The sequence below is a fragment of the Adiantum capillus-veneris genome, chromosome 25 (assembly GCF_014529385.1).
Source record: "Adiantum capillus-veneris isolate H3 chromosome 25, ASM1452938v2, whole genome shotgun sequence".
Classification (NCBI taxonomy): domain Eukaryota; kingdom Viridiplantae; phylum Streptophyta; class Polypodiopsida; order Polypodiales; family Pteridaceae; genus Adiantum; species Adiantum capillus-veneris.
Window position 1 is genome coordinate 46,426,980 of NC_140955.1, and position 26,154 is coordinate 46,453,133.

At 43.7% G+C, this 26,154-nt stretch overlaps 1 protein-coding gene across 1 annotated transcript in view; it reads right to left on the reverse strand.

Moving 5' to 3' along the window:
- LOC147424818 (uncharacterized) overlaps positions 1-24,860 on the reverse strand; it is a 71,596-nt gene extending 46,736 nt beyond the window's left edge. Inside the window, exons 1-2 of the mRNA XM_086499734.1 lie at positions 24,437-24,860; positions 9,041-9,284 (exon numbers count right to left, since the gene is read on the reverse strand). Coding sequence (XP_086355860.1) covers positions 9,041-9,284; positions 24,437-24,679 — 487 coding nt within the window. The 5' untranslated portion in view covers positions 24,680-24,860. The remainder of the gene's footprint in view (positions 1-9,040; positions 9,285-24,436) is intronic.
- Between the last annotated feature and the right edge of the window lie 1,294 nt (positions 24,861-26,154).

Below are 26,154 nucleotides of genomic sequence, written 5' to 3' on the forward strand. Positions count from 1 at the left end.
CAAACGCATGGTACCCATTCCCTCAATGTTGCAAGCAAAATTATCACCAAGATACACCTTGCCATAATTGCCTACAGCATATGTAGCAAAACACTCCAAAGATGGAGTCACATGGAAAGTCCAAGACTGAGATAGGTCATCATTAGCACTAAGCAATGCATCAATGACATCTTTCTTCGAGATAAACATGTCTTATGCATTAGCTATCACCAAATCTGAGGGGCATGAAGCCGCAACCAAGATTTCCTCAACGTCTGACAACTCCTCAATGACCACACTAGAGGATACATTTACATTCTCAGCATCCTTGGAGGATCACCTGCTGATTTTTTCCCTTTCTTCTCATCTTTCTTCTTCTTATCTTAAGTTTCCTTCTTCCTTTCCTACTCTTTCTTGAAATACCTGCAATCAGGTTTCTTGTGACCCTTTCTGCCACATTGATAACAAGTAACATCCTTATCCTTTGTCTTGCTCTTACTTCTATTTTGAGTCCTGTTGCCTGCATCACGCTTTTGATTTCTACGTCTTGCAATGTAGGCAGAACTGCCACCTTCCCCTGCGTCTAATCTCTTCATTGAGAATAGACCCTCTCACACCGTCATACGTGAAGGTGGGACTGTTACTTAAGGAGACAACCAATGTTTCCTAAGTATCTGGCAATGTCATAAGCAAGAAAATAGCTTTCATCTTATCATCAAATTGTTGAAGCCCACTCTCTTGCAACTGACTCAACAAACCTGTAAAAGCACTCAAATGCTCAGAAGCTGACTTCGAGTAATCAAGCTACATATTCACCAACTTTCGCATCAAATGCACCTGGTTCACAGGCGTGGTGTTCTCATAATTGGACTTTAGCTTTTGTCATATTGCATAAGCAGAGTCCAAATGCTTGATGTCCGTCAAAATGTCATCATTGATAGCCATTTTGATGTAGGCCATAGCCTTCTTATTTAACCTGGCCCACTCTTCGTCAGACAAGCCTGTTGGCTTATTCTGTTCCAATGCATCTTCACTTTTTTTTTTTAAAGGATACCTTGCATGCGTTCTTGCCAAAGATCAAAGCCTTGACCATCAAACCATTTGATTTCCGTCAAACTTTTAGTGTCAGATGCGGAAGAGGAAGAAGCCATCTTAATTCAACCACAAGTGTGTATACAAGAGAGATGCAATAGGCTGAAATTTCAGCAAATAGTAGCAACCACAAGACTTTGCATACAAAGAGCCGCAGTTTCTTTACATGAAAGAGTCCAAATCTGAATTATCAGCTGAAATGTGCAATTTCAAGCACCTGTACTCAGCTTTTCACTCAATTTGTCGCGACAAACATCAATACATGTGATCCCACAACTTTGGTACACCTGCGTATTGCTGTTTTGACCTGTAATAACCTGTAAATCATCTGTTTTGACCTAAAAACAGCATGTTTTGGGCTGTTTTGGCAGTTCTGTTAACCTTTTCGACCCCGGAAGCAAGGGCTTCACGATGGAAGCGAAATCGATCGCGGGAGAGAAAATTTGACTTGCTTTTGAAACCCTAGGACTCTATACTAGTTGAAAATCACCTGTTTTGACCTAAAAACAGTATGTTTTTGGCTGTTTTGGCAATTTTGGTGACCTTTACGACCCTGGAAGCAATGGGCTTCACGATGGAAGCGAAATCGATCGCAGGAGAGAAAATTTGACTTGCTGCCCAACAGACTGCACAGGGCTGTTTTGAAACCCTAGGGCTCTGATACCAGTTGAAAGCGCGAAACAAAGGGTACCGGTATGTGCGCGTCGCGATGTAGTGCAGGATTGGGGCAAGAAGCAAGAGGCACAGTGCAACAGAGAAGAAGCGCTAGGGATCGAAATCACAGAGAGAGAGAGAGAGAGAGAGAGAGAGAGAGAGAGAGAGAGAGAGCTCGTACGATTTGGTGAAAACTCAATTAGTGAGTTTTTGGGCTTTCCCACTTTTATTATAAGTGAATTTAAAAAAGGTTCAATGTGAACCTGAACAAAGTATAAAAATGTACAAAGAGGGGTTATTTAGGCCTTTAACCCAACAGATCCAAGGCCAACTCATCTCGACCGAATTAGTGGCTCGACTTGGAAGTGCGCCAAAAGAAATGGGACTACCGGCTGAAGCAGTTCTAGCGGCATCGGGACGGGATGTTGCCATTACAATTGTCAGAGGCAAACTTTGGTTGCATTGTCAGCGGTATGTAGGGCACGAAGACTTTTATATCATGGCTTTCGAAGGGTGTGACGCCCTTTTGGAAATCCCCTGGTTGCATAAGAACGCCGTTGTAGTCGACCACAGGGCGAGGAAAGCAACATTAAAGAATGAAGAGGATAGAGATATAGTTCTTGATGTAAAATAAAGGGCGAGTCTATCCAACTTGTACCGGCTTCGTCCATTTCGAAATTAATGAAATCCAATGTGTTTGTTTACTCGATCTACTTGAATGAGTTGAATGACAATAAAACATGAAATTTGTCCAACCTTGAGAAGAAACGACAAGATTTTCTGCAAGCTCAAGCCGATTGCTTTTCTGAAGGCTTACTGAGAGAGTTACCTCCTCAAAGACCTGAAGATCACACGATTGATTTAAGAACACACCACCGAACCGGCCACCTTACCAAGTTAGCAGAGCCTAGATTGAGGAAATTAAGAACCAAGTAAAAAAACTTCTAGAGAAGGGTCTAATTCAACCCAATACATCACTTTACTGTTTGCTAGTGTTGTTGGTACTGAAGAAAGATGGACCCTGGAGAATGTGCATTGACTACAGAGCTCCCAACAGAATCACCATCAGGAACACCCAAGATCGATGATATACTGGACAAGCTACAAGGATCTACATGTTTTAGCAGAATGCAGCTATCATCAGATCAGGATGGCTCCTCGAGATGTATACAAGACTGCGTTCAGGACGTCTGTCCCGAGGCTATGACAATCACTAACTTTATTTGTTCGTTTCATTCCCTTGATTTTTATTTGATTTTTGGGACCCTCTTTTTGAAGTCACAAATGAATGGACCATGTATGGCCAATGTGAAACGGCCGAAGGCTAGGTCACCACAAGATGGTTGGGCTAATCGGCAGTGAAATCTTAGTAGTAAAAGGGTGGCTAGGCTCAATTACAGTCATTTAGGCCCATCCGCAGGACTTTAAGTTGGTAGGCACCAGGAAAATTAAACCAAATGGGCAAACTAGACACATGGCAATAGGAGAGCAACCTGCAGGTCAACTCTCAAGTTCTAGAAGTCTCATCAAAGAGGAGGCGCCCAAAATTGAGTGGAGGCTGATTTTTAACTCATTGTGAACAATGTGCGAGTGGCTGATCGTCACCGAAGTGAACTGTTGTTTTCACCTAGTGATTGGGTTCTTTTGCGGTTTGAAAAGGCAAGGTTAAAGAAGATGAAGGGCAAGGAAAGGTTATTTCCTAAGCTCAGCATGCGTTACTATGGGCCTTTTCAAGTACTTGACAAGATCAGTGATGTTGCTTATAGGCTGAAATTGCTTGACAGTTGGAAGATTCATAATGCGTTTCACGTGAGTCTTCTAAGACCCTTTTATGGGTGATGTGCCAAAAGATATGCCAGATGAAGATCGACCAAAAGTTGAGGAACTCGAGTACCTCAGCAGATTTTGGCACGTAAGGAGAGAAAAGTTGAGGGAAAAGTTGCACGACGTTATTTGGTGAAGTTCAAGGACTATCCACTTATGGGATGCAAAGTGGAGGGAAGAAAATGAACTGCTAGAGTCACCGAATGTATTGCAGCTTTACCTTGAAGCCTTTGAATTACAACCTACGTATGCCCTGTGTTCAAAAGAGGGGTGATGATGGAGCTAGCACATCATATGTACATACTGATCAATGCAATATAAGTGTACATTGCTCAACAAGTGTTAAAGGTACAATGCTCACGTCTATCGTAAACAAAAATGACAAACGTATGAGGTTTCATTAAGTCATTTGTATCTATGTTTATGCCCTTTCTTGTGAATATATGTGATGATAAAAGGGTGCTAAACACACTAAATCATCTATGGCATGCTTATCTAGCATGCCATCGAGACATTTGCGATTTCAAGAGGGGGGTATGACACGAGGCTGTGACGACCACTAACATTAGTTGCTAGTTTCTTTCCCTTGCTTTTTATTTGATTTTTGGAACCCTCTTTTGAAGTCACAAATGGCCAGACATTGTATGGCCAACGTGAAACGGCCGATGCCAGGAGTTTCACGCGCAGCAATGAAGGCCAGGTCGCCACGAGTTGGTTGGACCGATCGGCACTGGAATCCGAGTAGTAAAAGGTTGGCTACGCTGAGTTCAAAGTCATTTAGGCCCCACGCGACACTTTATGAGTTGGTGGGTACTAGGAAATTAACTCAAAAGGGGCAAACTGGACACATGGTCACAGCAGCTGGGGACGCCCAATTTTGTGAGAGGGCTGATTTTGGCTCCCTTCTTCTTCATTGTGAAGCCTACAATGTGTGTGTGAGTAGTGGGTGCAGGTTTTACCACTTCAATAGAAAGCTAGCCTTCTCCCTTGTTCTATGTAGCACGATGATTCCGCTCTCGTGCACACCTCTCCCCTTTTGAATACAGAAACGCAATGCCCAGCTCAAGGGCTACTCATCTGTATGTACAATTGTGTGGGTTTATGCGCGATTGCCGAGGTAAGAACCTCTTGCACACGTACTGGATTAGCTAATTGCTGATCCCCCGCACGTACAGGTTGATTCGCAGAGATTTTACGCAAGAAATCTCGTCCAAATCAAAGGGCAAGTAGCCCTACAGGTGCGGAGCTCGAGGGCTTGGTACGGATGCGACCGGCACGCAAAACAGGGCCCAAAGAAAGAAATACAGCCTGTTGTTTTTTTTGCAGATTTAGGGTTTTGACCCTTTTTTTTATCCCTAATAGTCCCAGGAGCTTCGGGCAATCCTGCATGTGCTATCATCCACATGAAAAAACATATCTTGCCGCTGCTCCGGAGGGTCTAGATGCATGACCAAAACTATCTCTGGGGAGGATGCATTGATCCTACCATACCTTTGACTGGCGTGGACGGTGGGGAGAGTACCAAATCTACAAAAGCAGCCTCCTCCCAAGGGAGACAGAGTACTCAAAAGAGGATAGAGGAGCTGCATCATCGCTCAACGAAGGCCACTGCCACTTACTAGGATCTCATCCCAAACTGAACAAGTAGCTTTTCCTACCAAATCCATAGTTTCTAAAGTGGTGCCTTTTCAGTAGTGAAAACAAGGTCAACACATGACCACCTCTAGAAAGAGCCTACCACTCTAACAAGCTGCCAATGTGGGTAGTCAACTACTAATCAGGTGAAACCTCACCCTGAAACTCCAGTCTGATGAGACGTTCCATGATGGCCAGTCTCCACAATGCTCAAGACGAAAGTCCCTTGCTGAGAAACAATCGAGTCTCCCAAGTGAGAATCGAAGTATACCCATCCATGATGAGAAGGTAAAAGAGTTTGTCTTCCAATGAGGGCGTGCCAATCGGGTGGAACAGCCTCATCTCTCTCTCTCTCTCTCTCTCTCTCTCTCTCTCTCTCTCTCTCTCTCTCTCTCTCTCTCTCTCTCGTCAGATAGATCTTTAAGGTCTCTTGGGATAGTTCCTACGATGTTAAAATTCTCTTCTTCTTCTTCTTCTTCTCCTTCTTCTCTCTCTCCGCCATGCTCTGATTCTCTCTTTACGAAAAGACCTGTTGGAACCTCATTTACATAAAACATTAACGCTATCTGATTTCTTATACTATGGAAGTGTGAATCATATCATGGCGACACTCTCTTCTTTGTATTTACTATTCCCACAAGTAAGCTTAGTGTGGCATGAGCACATACGAACAAGCCTATGTCATAAATTGATTTATAATATTACATAGATATTTGCACTTTACATAGGCATTCCACTGCAGTGTGCACACACATATAATCACCCCCCAAAGTCACAATTTATAGTTCGAACTTGAGGTCCACTATCATACAATGTTACTTCTCATACTTTACATATCGTATTTAACGTCTATCAACCTTGACAAGATGAAAACATTTAGTGCATCAAGATAACCGTTAGAGATCAGCACGATCTCAATGTGATTGCTAAATAAGTCCTAATAATCACAATTCGTGTCTCACATCTTGACGGGGATAATGAAGTGAATGTGAATGTGATTGTGATTGTTCAATGCCTTGTGTCAGTGCATGGTTTGAGCATAGAGTCAATGTCTACTGATCTATTTTGTTCAATATATGTTTTGCAAGTGTAATGGAGGGTGATTACTTTTCTAAAGGGGTTTTGGGGGGGGGGGGACAAAGTGATGTTGTGGTTGACACACGATAAAAAAAGAAAGAGAGAATTCTTCCCAAAAATCCCAGGCGTATGGTGTTGACATGGCCCTTCCGTTTGATGATGATGTGGCAAGGCTTTTTGGCGTCAATTTATTAAAGCAATTGACTTTCAGCTTTTGGGGATGACCTACTTTTAACTGTCGCAGCTTTCGGGTATCAACTTTTGTATCTATTGCTTTGGGTCTTAGTGCCATTCAATAAGAGCCTTGGGGTTAGTTCTGGCAGATTGCCCCTTTCGGTACTCCTTTTACATATTGAATAATCCATAGAGTTCAACTGTCAGGGAGTCACTCTACAAATTGACAATAGAAATTCCCCAAGGGAGACTTCGTGTCCATGAAAGGGTAGGTGCTATGATTTGTACCAGAGAGGACTCTGAGAGTAGAGTTGGAATAGAACTTTAGGGTTGCCACCCCTCGAGACTAGAAATCGTTTTCTAGAATTGAGAGCATCGGCTCTCTCAAGGATTCAAAGCAAGGAACATATGAGACTACGGTTTTTGCCCTAAGATTAGGAACCAAAGGCTTTCAAGTCAATCGATTTTGACATTCAAGATGGAGCATGGGAATAGTATCCCAAATCTCGAGTATATTGAGGATAAAATTTGGCGTCCCCAAAAATATGGAATCAATTGCTTTTTTTTGGGCAATTTCCCTAAAAAGAGGGAGAGGCGGCCAGAAATCTGGGCGCTAGCTTTTCTTGATGTTTCCTATTCCTGTTGCCTCACATAAGCTATAAAGGTAGCACTTTCCCTTCACTTGAGACATACGACACATACAGATTGGTGTTGCGTGACTACTTGAGCACCAACTCTCAGATTTCAGCCCTCGGACTCCTTGTAAGAGGAGAGTTCAATTTGAGAGAGAGATATAGAGGAGTACGAGCAAAGGCCAAGACATGTCTCCTATGCCATAAGAAGCCTGAGACAAAGTTGCACTACATATGCCACTGCCACTATACTATGAGATACGAAGTCGCTTTCATTGTCTATTTAGAGAGGGCTTTGGACCACTTTCTAAAGTCATGAGGTATGGGGACCAGAGATGTTTGAGATTGTTTCTACTCGAACTGCACCGACACAGAGAGAGCCTGATGAGGGGAGAGGCTAGCCAATCTCAGAGACCGATCATAGACTTCTTTAGAGCATATACCAAGCAGACGGAGGAGCAGATACCACAGCAGAGCTCACACGCTCCTCACATCAGAGGCACGTTGATTGATCGTGCAACCAAGCAAGGGAGATCTAGACGCCCATGACTGCAGAGAACTACACATCACCGACGGAGGCTACATCAGAGGATTCGGATCATCCTGGCCCGGCATGCACGACCCCCGGTCAGATTACTACCATGGAGGAGATTGATGAGATATGCCAGCGACCGATGATGGATATCCTGTGATCCAGATGAGGATTACATATCTTGCCCCCTTTTTTTTGTATCAGCTCTTATGTCAGCCCTTGTATCAGCTTTTATGTCAGCCCTCGTATCAGCTTTTGTATCACTCACTACATCCACCCCTACTCATAGACTATACAGTCCCAGCTAGCTGCTTAGCTCACCTTCAGCAGTTAGGATTTTATAGTACTTTTTTCAGTACATTTTTTATTCTAGGTACCCAGACATTGTAGTAGATTCACCAGGTTGTCTCATAGATCATTTTGGCCTTTTGAAGACGTTAATAAAACATCTCTCTCTCTCTCTCTCTCTCTCTCTCTCTCTCTCTCTCTCTCTCTCTCTCTCTCTCTCTCCACTCTTTGTTCCGATTCAGTTATTCAAGTTGTTTGAAGTAATAATAAAGTGTTCCCAAGAATTGTAGATTGTAGTTTCTCTGTCTTTTTTTAGATCACTTGCCGGAAGTGATTTCAGTGGTATAAAAGCTATGGCTACTTCCTTGCCCTTTGCAAATCAAAGCACGATCCTAACAACATGGACAGAGAACATGGAGGTCAAAACGAGAGGCGGAAATCCACGGAGTTCTTCCATCCAAAAGCATCCAGAGGAAACCAATGCTCAATACATGGTTCGACAATTGGTGTATCTCGCCGAGCAAGAGGAAACCAATGCTCAATACATGGTTCGACAATTGGTGTATCTGGCCGAGCAACAAAAGAGAAACCCGACGAATGATCAAAGGAGGCTTTGCACAACTATTTGGGTTCTCTTAATCCTCCGGTTACCCTGCTATCTCTCTTCTCTTCTCAAATCTACTCCTCTTCCTCCTTCCCTTTCTCATAATCCCCTTGTTACCTCTTCATGTGAGAGCTCTGGAGATGCTTCTCAATTCCTGAGAGGCATCTTCAAGCACATGCCTTCAGAAGAATGTCTACCTGTCACTTCCAAAGTACCACCACCTACATATAAACCTACATAAGATGCGAATCATACAAAATACGATTGTAAGTCCTCACTAGGCAAAGCTTGCACAAAGAGCACTTTACCTAAAAAGAAGAATTGAAAGATGCATAACCTAGTGTCAACTACATGCAACAGTAACTGCATGCTTGTGAAAGAGGCTAAAAATATGTGATATATTTGTACGTCTTGTCAACATAAAATTAGAGAGAGAGAGAGAGAGAGAGAGATTATACACAAAATTTAATAGCGTAAAATACTGCATAGAATGTGCTTGATTAAGGCTTCTAGCCAAATTCTTCTTGAACAAGCTCACCCAACACGTACCTTGCACAAATGCATTTAGAGAGAAAAAAACCACTGTGAAGATTGGTCCATAGATCAGCTGCCCCATTGCCATCTTCTTGAAAGTACTAAACAAGTCTCGTGTTGGAATAAGTTTTGACACAAAGTTGAACCAGACATGCAGTGTGGGACCGGACATGAAGAACCCTGCAGCTACCATCCGCAGCGTCCTTGGAGTATCCCATTGAACCTCCTCAGGGCGTTCAGATTGATACCTACCAATTCCCTGTACGAAGTCAAGAAATGTTTCAAAATAATGCTGCAAAACGAAAACAAGAAGAACAAAATAATGTTCTATTAAGCAACTTAACGAGTGTCCTAATCATCAAGCTTAGTTGAGCCATTTCATGACATTATATGGAATACCGTGAGACTTTTTCAGCGGCCATACCTGTTGTTTTCTAGGAGCAGATCATTAAAATGCAAAAAGGTTCAGACAGCTCCATCCCAAAGGACATCTTATGTCATCAGGAATACATATGTTAATCCCCTCTACCTTGCCCCTCTCTCTACCCAAAGACGGATAAAACAGTGAGAGCTTGGTCCCTTAAAGATAATCACCTCACCCAAGGGGCAGTGGAACGTGGACACTGCAACAAAGGAATGCAATAGGATGTGCCAAGATTGGTCAAGTCACAGCAGCCAACAGCTATCTAATCACACAGAGACACCATTTCTTGAGATAACAAGAGTCAAGATGCCAAGCGCTAAAAGAGGCAGAGAGATCCACTGCTATCCAGCCACAAAACACCACTGGAGAACGTGAAACCGCCAGATGGAAAATCGTCAAAACAGAAAGAAGCAGCAGCACAAGGGGGAAGGCCATCAGCACTGTTGAGGAGATTATAAAAAGCAAATGTGGTTGCAGATTCTGCACCTTTGGTACCATGTCACATGCACGCACGCACGCACACACATATATACATCTATATACATACATATACATGTGTGTGTGTCTGTGTGTGTGTGTGTGTGTGTGTGTGTGGATATAGATGTGTATATGTATGTATGTAGGTAGGGCGGCATGCCTCAGAAGATGCAAAGATTCACGAAGCAAGCCATGCTCCTGGGTCTGCATAGATGAGTACACCAATCGACCAAGTATCCTACAAAGTCTGGCACAGAGATGGAACCAGCAGTATGGAATCAGGGATGTGAGCCCACATCTCAATGGCCACGTACCTGGAGGGTTGGGTGACTCGTCGTTCGACAACGTCGCCGTGTTCATCTTCGGTGAACATCCGTGGAATAGAAGCTTTCTTCAATGCGGACTGTAAGGGTGAATCGATGGCCGTACGCCATCAAGAATGCATCTCATCAATCGGGTGCAAGGTCAAAAATTTCATGTACTGGGGATCCTTCGAATACAAGAGCATCTATTTCGCACAAGCATCAACTTGCTGTTGACACTGCATTTCCATTCATTCATACTCTGTAGGCCGTCGTGGTCCGTACTCTTTGTCTAGTTGTCCATTAGAATTTTCCATGCTCACCCAATCCAGAATTGTCATGTGGGTTCAACTGATTCTTGCGGGACTTGTCACCTGAATCCATGTGTGCCGCGGTAAAAGGGATCGGATTTTCCCGGAAGGAAAAATTGATTGAGCTCTGATACCACTGTAGCAGACTTTGGACACCTCAAGTCGGGAATCTCGCACAACACACGAGAGAATCACTTAAAAATACTTCACAACTTTTATCATAGTTCCGTGCATAGAGGTATTGGCCACAAAGTCTGGTGCCCCTTTTGGAATTTATTTTCATGTTAATGCTTGAGCAAAGTTACAGAGTTCGAGAGTCCTCTCTGCTCAGCTGCTCGTCAGCAAAACTGAGAGAAAGAGTGGCCCTAGGCACATATTTAACAGCCCATGGCCTCTCAAAAGTAGTACATGAAAAAGCTTCAACTCAAAAGCATCTCTCCCAAAAGTTGCCGCTGCCCTAAAGCTGCAAAGCAAATCGCGGAATTCGGTACACTCTGCCACATCAACAGTCAGCACGTTTTGCGGCGTCCGTATAGCTGCCACGTCAACACTTCCTGGGCAATAACATAAGCCTTGCGTCCCTTGGGCCCGACCATAAGTTAGGACAACTTATAGTCATTTTTAACTGCTAGGGACTTGCCACGTCATCACTTTGTGACATTCCTTTTACTTCATGAGAGAGTTCCTTTTACTTCATGAGAGATGTGCAAAGACTAGAGAGAGAAGAGAGAATGATATTAACAGTGAAGGTTCTATGAGTGATAGAGAAAGAGAGAGAAGAGAAGACTAACACTAGATGGGGTCCCAAACCCCCCTCAAAGGCCCCCCGCTCTATCACTAGAGAGGTATTTGCTTTAGATTGCACAAATGTTGATACAATGGTCTCAGATGTTGAGATGTTGATGGGATCTTGCTGTAGATGCTTGGATCTGTGAGGCTAAAGACCGAAACTGAAAACGCTTGGGTTGATCTACTTGGGACTACAATCTAACGATGAGGCTAGGGCTGAAACTAAAAACGTTGGACTGATTCTGCTAATGAAGATGGCGATGGGCTGACGGCTGAAAAACGTTGAAGGTGCTTGTGTTTCGGGTATTGGATGTTTGGAGAGGTGACCCCTAGGGTCTCCTATATAGGTGGAAAAGTCTGGGTCAAGCAGCATCAGATTGAGCACCCACGACTTTATTAAATGATGCCGATATGTCATTTCTTGATAAGTTGAAGAACTACTAATAAAAGGTGCTTCGTATGCAATTATTACCTAGGCTTGGTACTAATGGTGATGTATGGGAAAACTCCCCAGTGCCTACACCTAGCAGACATTGGTCATGATCATGGGCAATCAGAGGATATGCAGCTACTCTAAAGTGCCCCGACATGCACATCCTGCGTACAGGCTCATAAGGGTGCCAAAACACTTCCTAAGCTATCCTATATCCTAGAAATAAGAATTACAACTTGTCCACATGTACAAAGGGTTAGATGTGCACGTGACATCAGTAGCCAGCCACTACATAGCTCCAACGCATTGTGGGAACTTTGATGGAAACATGGCAAGCGATACCTCCCCTAGCCAAGTATTTCTCGCATTGATCTGCCACGAACATTGTCGCATCCAAAAATTTTGATCGTAGTCGTCAAGAGTTTCAATACGATACAACATCAGTAGATTCCAAGTTGAGAGAATCTTCGATTCAAAAGCGCCAGTGAGACCATTTTTGGCAAAAGCAATCTTAAACTGAGCCCAAGTCTTTGGAGCAGATTCACACTGTTCCAGAAAAGTGTGTCTCAGCTTAGCCTTGAGCCGCTTGTCAAATAAAAATAGCTGATTTAGAGGAGAGGGAAAAGAAAAAATCCGTATATGAAGCAGCTACATTACACTCCCTCATTAGTCATCAATAGAGCATTCTCTGTCAAATCTAATCTCTCTCTCTCTCTCTCTCTCTCTCTCTCTCTCTCTCTCTCAGATTCAGCATCTCTATGCCAGATCTCTCTCTATTAGGTCTGCCTATCTATTCAAGAGATCCATCTCTATGTCCAATCTTTAAGAAGTAAATAATTCAGTATTAACATACACAAGCAAGAAGGAGAATTTGTGTCAGTGTGATTTCTGATTCTATGTGACGTTTAACATCTGGCGTGTTTTAACACTAAGGTGGTGCTCGATAATGGTAGGAGGTGCAGCTCTTCAGCTGTACACCCATTTCAGTCAAGGAACATCCACGCAGGTAATATTTTCGAGAATGATCCAAAGAGAGAAAATGTTGCACATCTAGTCATGGACTTACTGCTATTGATACCTCACAAAACTGAAATAACATGCTATCTAAAGATTCTGCAATGGGATCCAAGATTGGAGGAGGAGGAGATGGCCTTGTTAATATAGAAGAACATCAGTAGGAGGTCAACTTAAGTCTACGTAACTCAAGAAGTGTGCATCCTTTCTTTGACTGCTTCGTTGAGCCTTCTCTATCTCTCATCTTCGTCTAGCTGGCGAGCCACCAAAAGACTCCTCCGATCTGACCTCCTCCTCAAATTTGAACTATCTACCATACATAGTAGGTAGAGAAATGAAACAAGGACTCTTCACCAAGCCTCCAAAGACTAGTGTAGAATCACCCTGTTGGTGGAGGTACGGTCTTCATCTGGAAGTATGTCAACCCTACCACATACATGACCAGACTCCTTCCAATTTACTGGCTGCAGACCAGAAACTCCCAAAGAAGCCCACATACCCTGAATTTAAGTGTTAATGCCATGCTAGAGAAATCCATGCCCTAACTCGATCCTTACATATGAAAAAATGGCCCTGGTAACACCACTAGAGCAATGTGCAAGAACTATATCTACATGATTGAAAGACTCAAACTACATGCGAAAGCACCCTTTTCCCAAGGAGAAAACATTGGCTCCAATAGTACACAAAGGAGCGTTGTCAACACGAATTCTTATATTGTCTGTAGGAAAATCTTTTTTCAGTCACCTTACAGGCCAGACACTAAAGCTCCCAGACAACATACAGCTTGTCAAATCGCTTTGCTACGAAACAAAACTAGATAAAACAAAATATGATTAACTTAAAAATGTTTTTAGAAAAGACATGCACAAAACAACTTCACACAACAACTTCTAAAGGAACAAATTCTCAAGTCCTAACGTAAGCTAAATACAAAATCGAAAAATGAATACTACTACAAACCTACGAAGCAGAGGCTGCTAATAACCATAGAAGGACAAAGACACAAACTTGACAATATGTGCATTTAGACATCTGTTAGAGATCGATGAGATCTGGATGTGATGGCTAAGTGAATGAAGAATGAATGTGATTTGAACTTAGTGCATCTCGACAAATGTTAAAGATCGGTGAATTCTAGATGTGATGCCTAAGTGAATGAAATTCTAGAACATCAAGATGTCTATCTGCATGAGATGACTGGATATTGTTGCAAGTGCGTCAAGAGTTCCGGAAGGATGAGATGGCTACACAGAGATCTTGGTGCATCAAGAGTTTTAGACGGAATGAGATGGCTAGATTGAATGATTGAAACACAATGTTCCGTGTGAACTAAGTGTGTGATTTGTGGATTGCATGCTATATGGATGTAATGTCTTGTGCGGATGGTCATAGGCATGGTTTGCTTGATTGAAATGTGAAATGAAAAGATATGAATCTGATAGTAACAAGATTTAGTAGATCAAGACATCTGTGAAAAGATCAGTGTGGTCTGGATGTGATTGCTAAATGGTTATTGAGACCCTCGACAGAAAAGTGATTGATCACTGACTGATGTCTTTGTAGAAGTGCTGGATCAGTGGAGTCGACTGCAGTACATAGAGTCAGTGTCAACTGAAGAAAGTTTCTATCCTTTGGCTGTTTTTGCAACCGTAATTGAGGGCGATTACAATTCTTTCGAGAGGGGGGAATGCACAAAGTGATGATGTGGCATGAACGACTGAAAGAGAAATGGTTGAGTGAACAAGAGAAATCGAACCGACCAACTTGAAGAACTTACGAGCACTGGCCGTGTTGCCCAAAACCCTAAAAGACAAAAACTTGGACTTTGTGAGAAATTTCCGTAAATCGTACTGACATACTAACATGGCAGACCGCGTGGATTTTCGCATTTTGCTTTGTTGGTGCCATGTACGGTTTTGTACAATTTGCATTGGGGTGATGACGTGGCAGCTTTAGCGCTAGCTTTTGGGGACCAGAGCTTTTAGGGTATACTGCTTTTGAACCTGATGCTTTTTGGGGCTTTGCTTTTGGGCATTCCTTATACTCTTTATAAGAGCCCCTAGGGCCTCACTCTGCATAGCATCTGGACGCATAGTCTGAGAGTAGAGGACCCTAAGAGTTGTATTTTGCAATGATCAATGATAAAGAAATACCAAAGGAGCGCTAATCTTTGGGGCCAATGCTTTTGGGTGCAGAACTCTCTCTCTCTCTCTCTCTTAAAGTTCAATGATTTTGAAGTTTATGTTCATGTGTTGCTATTGATTTCTCAGTTGGACTGTCCAAGTGTCACGTGACACATCCAACCCTACGTGTCCGTGGACAAGCTACACCATAACAGGGTTCCCGTCAATCCAATCAGTCTAGATTAGAAGTGATCTTGCACTTTTGTGAGTCTATTCGTAGACCGTGCATGCCCAGTCACTTAGTGTAGATGCATATCCTCTCCTCTCGTTGCACACTGCATAAGCATAAGCATTTCCATCAGATTCCATCACAGTCAGTTTGGGGATTTTTCCAGTGACTATATCCTATTTTCCCTATTTTTGACATTTTTCACTTATTTATTAAGTGACTTTTGTTGGGAACTAAGTAGGGCAAATTGGGTAAGTTAATATATAAGCAAACCCAAGTTAGCACAATTGGGCAGATGAGCAAGGAGCACAACAGGCTTTCAAGCAACAGGTACTCCCTCCCTCTCTCAACAAGACCCTCTCCAAGCCTCCCTTGGTGAGCCATCCCGATCCAGCCCCTAGCGTTTTACTCTTGCCATACTTCTCCCCACTTGGCGTTTACACAATCAGCCATCACCTAAGAGGCCAGCATCTTGGCGTTTTTACACCCCTGCAGCAGCCCCAACCCTTAGCATTTGGATCGCCAGCCAAGCTGCAGAATTCAGTGTTTTTACCTCAGTGTTTTCAGCATTGAAAAACGCAGCAAGACAACGTTTTATAGCAGGTACAGCAGCGATTCAATTCAGCCCTAAACCTGCTAATCTTCAGCGTTTTCAGCCTTCGACAGCAGCCATAAAAACGAAGCCTTGTCCTGCTAGTCTTCAGCGTTTTTATCAGCCATAAGACACTCGACAAAACAAGGGATTTTCAGCCACATGAAAACAGCCCCAAAGTTTGCAGATTTCAGCCCCAAGTTCTCCCAGATTCTCAGCCATTACCCCCTTGTGGACAGCAGATAGAAGAGCACCGAATTCAGCCCTAAAGTCGTCGTCGTCGTCGTCGTCACCGACATAGTCACGAATTGCATCAGTCCATGCCTTATCATTGTACACCTTTGTGCAATCAAAAGTAGACCACTCTCGCCGACGAGAGTGGGGCCTTCGGAGGAGGGTTTTACAACCTCTCGGGTGTCGTATCTCTCTTCTCTCTTTCTCTCAGTCTCATACACTTGCACGCACAATATCCACTCACTTTGTTCGTGATCATAGCACTCTCCATAAAGACGGAAGGCTCTCTCCTTCCATAAGAACTAAAAGGAACCTTGAGCAAATATGGATCACTAATCTTGAGAAAATACAACATTCATTCCGCTGCACCTTACATTGGTATCAGAGCTTTGGAAGTGTTCTGTATTACTCAAGGAAAGAACCACAAGAACCACAAGAAATTTTTTTGCTTGTTGCTGTCGCACGAACCCAAGTTCGCTTGGGCGTGTCGATTCCTAATCGTGTTTTGTTGAAGAGTGACAGGAATCCCAAGAAAGAAGGGCTTGTCCAGCCTCCCCTTGTATCTCTTTTCACTCATTGAGAGCGGACCGTGCACTTAGCGGCCGGCCAATCGACGTGAGGTGGGAAAAAGCAACCTTGGTGTGAGCGCAAGGCCGCCAAGGGGTGCGCCCACGGAAAAGAGTAGAACTCGGGTGAAGAGAAGATCCTTCTCAAACGCGATTTGCAAGCAAAAGAAAACCTCAAGAACCAAGAACCCAAGACCCTCAAGAACCCAAGTTCCTCGTGGACTTAAGAACCAAAGATCATAGAGCATGGTCGTCACCCGAAGCGGAATGGATACTTCGCATACAGGTGATAAGCATGAGAGAGGCGACGAAGACTTTTCCCCACCAGGAGATTTTTTCAACCCTCCCCCTTCGCCATCTACGCCACCAAGTGTACCAAACTCTATGGAGGCAATGGTCAATCAGATGATGGCCATGATGGATAGACAAGAAGCAAATCGCCTTGCTCAAGATCGTGAGCTCGACGAAAGAAACGCAAGACTTGCCGCACAACAAGAAGACAATCGCCTTGCTTTAGCACGCGAGCGCGACACACGCAAAGAACGAAAACAACAAAGAAAGGTGGAGGAGGCGGCTCAAAGATTGGCTTTGGAGACCGAGCGTGAAGCTCAAAGAGAGCTACGCACTCAAGAATTGCTTCGACAAGCGCTAGCTTCGAAAACCGAACCACCTAAAGATCGTAAGAGTTCATCAAGTGGCGCAAGCCACGATACGGATTCCAGCAACCCGATCACAGAGAAGTTGACTTCCAGTAAGTATGACGATAAGATGGATGCTACGGTTATTCATTCTTGGTTGCATCAATTTAATGCTTATTTTGCGACAACTAAGAAGACAGGCAATAGCAAAGTTTTGACGGCAGCTATGTACCTTGCCGGTGATGCCATTAATTGGTACCACGCATGAAAAGAGGCACAGCTAGCTGCGTACCTAGAGGAAGCCGACGACTTCACGCCCCTTTCCTTCAATTGGGCTGATTTCCAAGACAAGCTCAAGGCGCGGTTTATGCCACCTCAGTACCTTGTACGATTGAAGGACGATTGGCGCGCTCTCAAGCAAAATGGTATGCCGGTTATGTCTTTCTCTAATCGTGTTTTGCAGCTCGGCACTCAATTACGCAAATCGGATTCGGAGCGCAAAAAGGCATTTCTTTACGGATTGGACGAGTATATCAAGTACGATGTCGAGGTACTTGATCCAATCAATCTTAACAAAGCGGTAGCAATTGCTCTCGCACACGAGATGAAGCACAACAAAGGAAAGCCTAAGGAAAACAAGACTTCTCAAGGAACCCCGCAGAATTCTCAGAACACGCAGAATGGTAAGAACGGTAAGAATGGTAATTCTACTAGCCCTTCTTCTTCTAATTCCTCTAAAAAGAACTCTAACAATGAATCTAAGGGTAAAGCTAAAGCACCTGCAAAACTTAAGCTAACCCCTGATGAAAAAGCTTCACAAGGAATTATAGGAGGATACATCACGGCTGAAGAACAAGTGATTTATGATAAAGAAGGTAGATGTTTTCAATGTCACGTCAAGGGTCACATTAAGAAGGCCTGTCCTAAGACAGTCCCACCTAAAGAACCAAAGGCACCCACAGCTACCACAAGCATTGTCACAACACAACCTACATCTTCTCCTGACTCTCACACACATTGATGAGTCTCTCTTGAAGTGTTATGGTCATGTAAAGGGACAGCGTTTTATCATATTGTTTGATCCAGGCAGTATGTATGATGTGATTAGTCCCCTTCTCATTGAGAGAGCCCGCCTAGAGGTTAGTCAGAAAGCTCCTCTCGAGGTTTCTGGCTTCCCTCCTGGTATGGACTCTCTCATCACGAAGGAGTGCCTTGATGTGATGTTTACCGCTTCTTTTCGTAGGAAATTTCTTGTATCTCCTCTCTCAGGATGTGATATGATTTTGGGCATTAAATGGTTTCGTGAACTCGACGCTCACATTAAATTTGGTGCTAACACGATCACTTTACATTCCGACACTGAATCCCCCCTCATCTGAGGAGGGCTTGCATTCTTTGCCTCTCATCTCTCATGTGCAGGTAAAGCGTGAATTACAACGAGGAGCACAAGCGGCATTCATCTATGCTGGCTCCAGTTTCCCAGAGCATTCAGGCTCCAACTAAGTATTCAAAGTTGTTTACGAAGTTTAAACATCTCTTTTTGCAGGATGATCTTCCACCTCGTCTCCCACCTGAGCGGCCGAAGGACCATCGCATCGAGCTTATGGAGGGAGCGCAGCCTGTCAGTAAGGCTCCCTACCGTTTGAACAAGTCACAGGAGGAAGATTTAGAGCAACAACTCACGGAGTTGGTGGCTAGAGGATTCATACGTCCTCTTGTAAGTCCTTTTGCTGCCCCTATTTTGTTTGTTCGCAAGAAGGATGGTTCGTCTTGTTTGTGTGTTGATTACAGAGCATTAAACAAGATGACCGTCAAGAACAAGTTTCTGATGCCTCGCATTGAGTATATCCTCGATAGGCTCAATGGGACAAAGGTTTTCAGCAAGGTCGATCTCAAGAGTGGATACCATTAGGTACAGGTATTCAAAGGCGACATTTTGAAGACCGCTTTTCGCACCGAGCGAGGGCAATGGGAGTATATTGTTATGCCTTTTGGATTGACAGGTGCCGTGGGTACATTCAATCGTCTCATGGTAGGTCCTTTCGGCGATATGGTCAGTGTATGTGTGTTCATCTTTTTAGATGATATTCTCATTTTTTTCTGCATCGTGGGAACAACATGAAAGAGATGTTGAAAGGGTACTAACTCGTTTGGATGAGTGTCAGTTGTACATTGCAGCTAAGAAGTCTGAATTTTTTCTTATTGAAGTCACTTATCTGGGTTATATCATTTCTGCAGAAGGCGTCAAGCTAGATCCCGCGAAGGGATTTGCCCAAAACTGCATATGATGTGCGTTCTTTTCTTGGTTTATATCAAGCATATAGTTCACACATAGAGAATTTTGCACGCATTGCTGTACCTATGACTGATGTTTTGAAAGGGGTAAAGACTCGCCGTCAGCGCATAGACTTGCCCGAGGCAGCCATTGACGCTTTCGCAGCTCTCAAGGTTGCGGTGACAGGAGCACCGTGTCTTATCCTTTCCTCTTGGGATGATCCCTTTGAGGTATGGACGGATGCGATCAATGTCACCATAGGCGCTGTGCTCCAGCAGCATGGTCGCCTAGTAGCTTTCCTTAGCCGGAAGCTCAATAGTGCGGAAAAGAATTATTCCGTTTATGATAAAGAACTTTTGTTTGTCATTCACTCTCTTAAGCATTGGAAGCATTTTCTGTATGGTAGAGAGTTTACAGTGCGCACAGATCATCAAGCCCTCAAGTAGCTCCAGTCTATGCCTAGTGCACATTGGACTGATCGCCAAGCGCGGTGGTCACAATTTTTTGAGCAATTTGGAGGTTTGATTGAGTATGTGCCTGGAAAAGCTAACCTTGTTGTTGCAGATGTGTTGAGTCGCAAAGGACAGATTTTGGCTCTTGAGTCAAGAACCACATTTTCTATACAGGGTGAGTCTTTTGACAGCATGAAGAATCAGTATACAGATTCGGAGTTTGGTAAGTATTGGTTGCAGGCTCTTGCTTCCCAAGGGCCCAGCAACTATCTCATTCGTGATGGATTGTTATTTTTTTGTCAACGTTTATGTGTGTTGCCCTCTCTCAAGCCAACCATATTGCATGATGCACATGATTATCTCACGGGTGGGCACAGGGGAATAAACACCACATTGGAAAAAATTGAACGATTTTTTTATTGGCCTAAAATGCGGAAAGATGTCTTTCGTTATGTCACACAGTGCACTATATGTCAAAAAGTAAAAGCTCCTCGGGATAAGCAGCAAGGCCTCTTACTTCCGCTGCCTATTCCTGAGGGACCTTTTTAGGATATCTCAATGGATTTTGTGACTAACTTACCACCAAGTTTGCATTCAAGGAACACTCAATGTTTAACAATTGTTGATCGTTTCAGCAAATTTTGCATGTTGATTCCTTGTAAAGCCACAGTCATCACTGCACAAGATGTAGCACAATTGTTCATTAAGCATTGGTACCCCCTCTATGGTTTGCCAAAGTCCATTGTTTCAGATAGGGATGTTAAGTTCACGTCCAACTTTTGGCGTGCACTCTTTGAAAATTTTGGCACAAAGTTGAATTTTTCATCGGCTTTTCATTCACAGTCAGATGGTCAAACAGACATTTATAATCAGTTGGCTTTTGATGTGTTAAAATCTTATGTTCATGATCAGCAGTCTCAGTGGGAGCTCTATCTCCCATTGGTTCAGGCCATTCTAAATGACTCCTTTTCTTTTGCTATTGGTCGAACTCCGTATGAGGCAGCTTTTGGCAGTCCGTTCCAATCACTTTTGACTAGATTGGTCAATCAAATGCCTGATGCCAATGCTAAGAGTCAGTCCTTGGATGAGATTTCTGAGAGTGTGAAGCTTCAGCTAAGCAAGGCTCAGGAATCTTATTCTCGGCAGGCTAACAAGCATTGTCAGGAGGTCTCGATCAAGGAAGGAGATTGGGTGTTATCTATGAATCATGAAACAGCGTCTTAAGAAAGTTGGAAAGAAATGTCCTAAGTTGTCTTTTTGAACGTATGGTCCATTTCCAGTCATCAAAAAGATTAATGAGGTTTCAATGAAATTGCAGTTGCCTAACTCATGGTCAATGCACAACGTTTTCCATGTTTCTTAGTTGGAAGTGTTTCAGGGAACACCTCCAAAGGACGTTTCGGAAGAAGAAGAACTGGAGATCATCGATGAAGCTGAAGTCATGGAGCCGGAGCAAGTCTTGTTGCATCGGTTTCGCCATGGTTCGAAGAAACAAGTACGACAATATATTTTGAAGTTCAAAGATCGAGGAACCCATGAAGCGGTGTGGGTAGACAAAGAGTTCTTCAAGGATTATCCAGAGTTGTTGGCACGCTACAAGGAAGCCATGCAACTCGGTACCAGTACCTCACTTTAAAAAGGAGGGGATGTCACGTGACACATCCAACCCTATGTGTCCGTGGACAAGCTACACCATAACAGGGTTCCCGTCAATCCAATCAGTCTAGATTAGAAGTGATCTTGCACTTTTGTGAGTCTATTCGTAGACCGTGCATGCCCAGTCACTTAGTGTAGATGCATATCCTCTCCTCTCGTTGCACACTACATAAGCATAAGCATTTCCATCAGATTCCATCACAGTCAGTTTGGGGATTTTTCCAATGACTTTATCCTATTTTCCCTATTTTTGACATTTTTCACTTATTTATTAAGTGACTTTTATTGGGAACTAAGTAGGGCAAATTGGGTAAGTTAATATATAAGCAAACCCAAGTTAGCACAATTGGGCAGATGAGCAAGGAGCACAACAGGCTTTCAAGCAACAGGTACTCCCTCCCTCTCTTAACAAGACCCTCTCCAAGCCTCCCTTGGTGAGCCATCCCGATCCAGCCCCTAGCGTTTTACTCTTGCCATACTTCTCCCCACTTGGCGTTTCCACAATCAGCCATTGCCTAAGAGGCCAGCATCTTGGCGTTTTTACAACCCCTACAGCAGCCCCAACCCTTAGCATTTGGATCGCCAGCCAAGCTGCAGAATTCAGCGTTTTTACCTCAGTGTTTTCAGCATTGAAAAACGCAGCAAGACAGCGTTTTATAGCAGGTACAGCAGCGATTCAATTCAGCCCTAAACCTGCTAATCTTCAGCGTTTCAGCCTTCGATAGCAGCCATAAAAACGCAGCCTTGTCCTGCTAGTCTTCAGCGTTTTTATCAGCCATAAGACCCTCGACAAAACAAGGGATTTTCAGCCATATGAAAACAGCCCCAAAGTTTGCAGATTTCAGCCCCAAGTTCTCCCAGATTCTCAGCCATTACCCCCTTGTGGACAGCAGATAGAAGAGCACTGAATTCAGCCCTAAAGTCATCATCATCGTCACCGACATAGTCACGAATTGCATCAGTCCATGCCTCATCATTGTACACCTTTGTGCAATCAAAAGTAGACCACTCTCGCCGACGAGAGTGGGGCCTTCGGAGGAGGGTTTTACAACCTCTCGGGTGTCGTATCTCTCTTCTCTCTATCTCTCAGTCTCATACACTTGCACGCACAATATCCACTCACTTTGTTCGTGATCATAGCACTCTCCATAAAGACGGAAGGCTCTCTCCTTCCATAAGAACTAAAAGGAACCTTGAGCAAATATAGATCACTCATCTTGAGAAAATACAACATTCATTCCGTTGCACCTTACACCAAGCCTGCTACACTGCCTCCTCTTGTTCTTTACCTACATGCTTGTCACATTTTTTGATTACTATGAGACTTAGTCATGATGTTCATTCGTATATACTACAATGAGTGATCTTAGATTGAGCTCTATTCTTTCTTTCTTTTTTTTTTAAAGCAAAACTCACAATTGTGAGTGGATTATATTGCACAGCCCAAAAAATTACAAGGTTTTGTCATGCTCATGTTAAGCCATGACATCATCCAGGGATCATAATTACAATGGCTATCAGGGCAGCCACCCCTACCACCCCGCCTCATTCTGATATCTTTTATTTACCGATGGCCAAGATTTGCCCCCATCCTAGGCATTCCATCTACTGACAACAAAGCACAAGTAGTCCTAGACCAATTCTCCGAGTGTTGCTTGCGCCCGAGTGCCCATATTAGCACTTTGCTTTCTTGTATAATTTCTGCCAAGCTTGCCACCTCAAATCCTCCTTCAAAAACACGGCGGTTCCTTGTCTGCCATACATTATGAAAGAAGAAGTATATGACGACTGAGTGCTGACGAGGAGTGCACGACTACCTGAATTTTTCCCTCCAGGACATAGGTCAGTCTTGAAAAAACTAATTTTCCATGTTCTCTGGACCCACTTGCATACTTTCCCTGCGAGGCCTTTTATAGCTGGGCAGTCCATGAATAGGTGGGCCAAATCTTCACTAGCTAGCCTGCACCCCAAGCATCGATCTGACCCAATCCCTCTCTCCTGAATCTTCACCCCCGTCGGTAAAGCACCCCAAACAACCTTCCATAAGAAAACCTTCATGTACTGCGGAACCTTTGGATTCCTAAGGTGCCTTCTCCAGAGTCATGAGCTATTAGGACCAAAGATACCTTGGACTGTATCTACTTGAATTACACAGACAAAGAGACAATTTACCAAGGAGATTTGAAGAGAGACAATCCCAAAGACAGATTACCGATTTCTTCACACCAAACACTAGACAAATGGAGGAGCAGCCACCACTGCGAAGCTCAACTCATACTCACACCCACGGTACTCTCGTTGACCAAGCATTGGAGCTTGGGAGATCGAGACGCATGCGAGCAAGGAGAGGAGCTTCACAGCATAGATGTAGACTGCAATAGAGGATTCAAGCCATACTATCTCGACATCCAGAGTACACATGAAGATAGACTCATGACCCATTATATCACCCTCTTGTACTGGGCACCGATTGTATCAGTGATCACACATACCCCACACAGTTCCAGCTAGTAGCACTCCTAGATTCATTTTAGCATTTCTCTTTTGTACCCAAAACATGGTATCAGAATTTGCCAAATTGGTGATAAAATTTGCACTTCTCATGTCTCCTTTATAACCTTTTCCCTTTCCTTGCTAAGCTAAAAAGGTAGAATCGGTTCATTCTGGTAAAGATGCATCCAAAAACATCAGTTAAGGTTTTGAATGTATATGTACCCAAGTGATTGCTTGCACGCACAGATAATACAGGATATGCAATAATCATACATGTGCAAGTACCACATTCGTGTGTCTGGTTATGCCAGGCAGCCAATGCAAATAATCAGCCAAGTAGAAACACCTCCTCTCTCTCTCTCTCTCTCTCTATCTCTCTCTCTCTCTCTCTCATATTGACCTGAGATGCGATGTCTGCAAAGAAGTAAATGGTGGAAGCAGTGACGCTCTTAGTCAATATAGGGCGCTTGGCCAGCATGTGTAGGTAGAGCTGGGCGATGGTGCGCCGGGGAGGAGGGAGGCCATGTGATGCAGAGCAGTAGCGCACGGGTTGACGGGGAATCGAGAAGGTGTGCTGGAAACCTTTGCTATGCAAACGACCCACCAAAGTCCGACAGGCCCGCACGCCTGCTTGCCGCAGCATTTCCCTGCAGCTGCTCTCTTGACTGCAGTCTTGCTTCAAAGGAAGGTTTTATAAAGGCAAGCGGCGCCTGAGACGAAATCAATGCTCGAATCCAGGACAATCACGTTGCGTTCTCTAGACTCTCACGGACTGATTTTTGACGTGGCCATAAAAACGGGTCCAAAGTAGGACGCAAATCTCATCCTTTAGTAGTTTGCATTCTGCAGAACTGCTTTCGAGCACGATGATCAACATCAGCCACCTGGAGTCTCAAATTGAAGAGGGCAACCGTTTTCTACTTTCATAAAGAAATCGGTGACCTCCTTTCTACTGCTTAGTATGCTCCCTGTTAGTCTTCTACCTGATACTCACCTTTTACTTGTCTCCCTCCTCTCCCGCTATGCTTTTGCTTTGCAGCAGTTGCCTGTGGGGCTGCCAACATGTAATTCTTTTCCTTTCTAATATATTCATCACATTTATGGAAACAAAAAGGCCCGGGAAAAAGCAACCATGCAGGTCACGGTGACTCTCACCTCCAGGGCACCCCCTTAGCTTTATTTGACAGGAGGGCGGGGGCTGCATGGGATTGACGATGGAGGTTGGATATGGGGGGCTCCTAATCTCGGGACGTCCTGGCCCTCGAACCCAAGATTTGAACTCTCAAAGGCAAGGTGAGAACCCAACGCCCTAACCATTATACTTGCATATATATCTTGTTCTAAATGTGAAGCCACGTGGTTATAAATGTTAAGTACATAGATTAAAGGGGATACTGTTGGGAGAAGAGGGGGAGATCAACCGCTTAAAATATTCAACACAAGCTTCCAAGCAATCACCATCAAACTGTCCACCTCTTCTTTCAATTTTCAAGCACACACACTCACCTATACTATGACACACACACACACACAGTAAACATAGAATTGACATAGACAAGCTTATAAGAGATGTATAAGAGATGGAGAATAGATTAGAGAGTCCACAGCAAATAACCATAGCTTAAGAGAGTAGAGAAGAGAATCTACAAGAGAAAGGCCTAAATCTAACCCGAAACTCCACGGCACCTCTCTTGTGGAGTTGGTATTTAATATATTATTTTGAGTTTAAGGTGTCAAAAATTGAGGCCCCTCTTTTTACAACCACTTTACTTTTGCAAATGAGTGAAACTCATTAGTTCTTGCATGACCCATAAGGGGAGTTCTTACTATAACTATTTACAGAGCCATAGTGGCTTATTGAAATGATGTTCTAAGGTACTGTGCAAATATTACATGGCCAAGAGTAATTGCCGTCGCCTCTTCATCAACTCCCCGCATTCCACTCTACAAAATCATCATCAACTCAATTAGTAAAATAAATAGACAGCACATAATTAACCATTACGTCCAGCTATCCCAATTGCAGCTAACCAATACAACAAGAGGGTACCCAGTCTCGTAACATCCCTCCCACCAGGGATAGCAACTGTCCTCAGTTGCTCAATAGAGAAATCAACT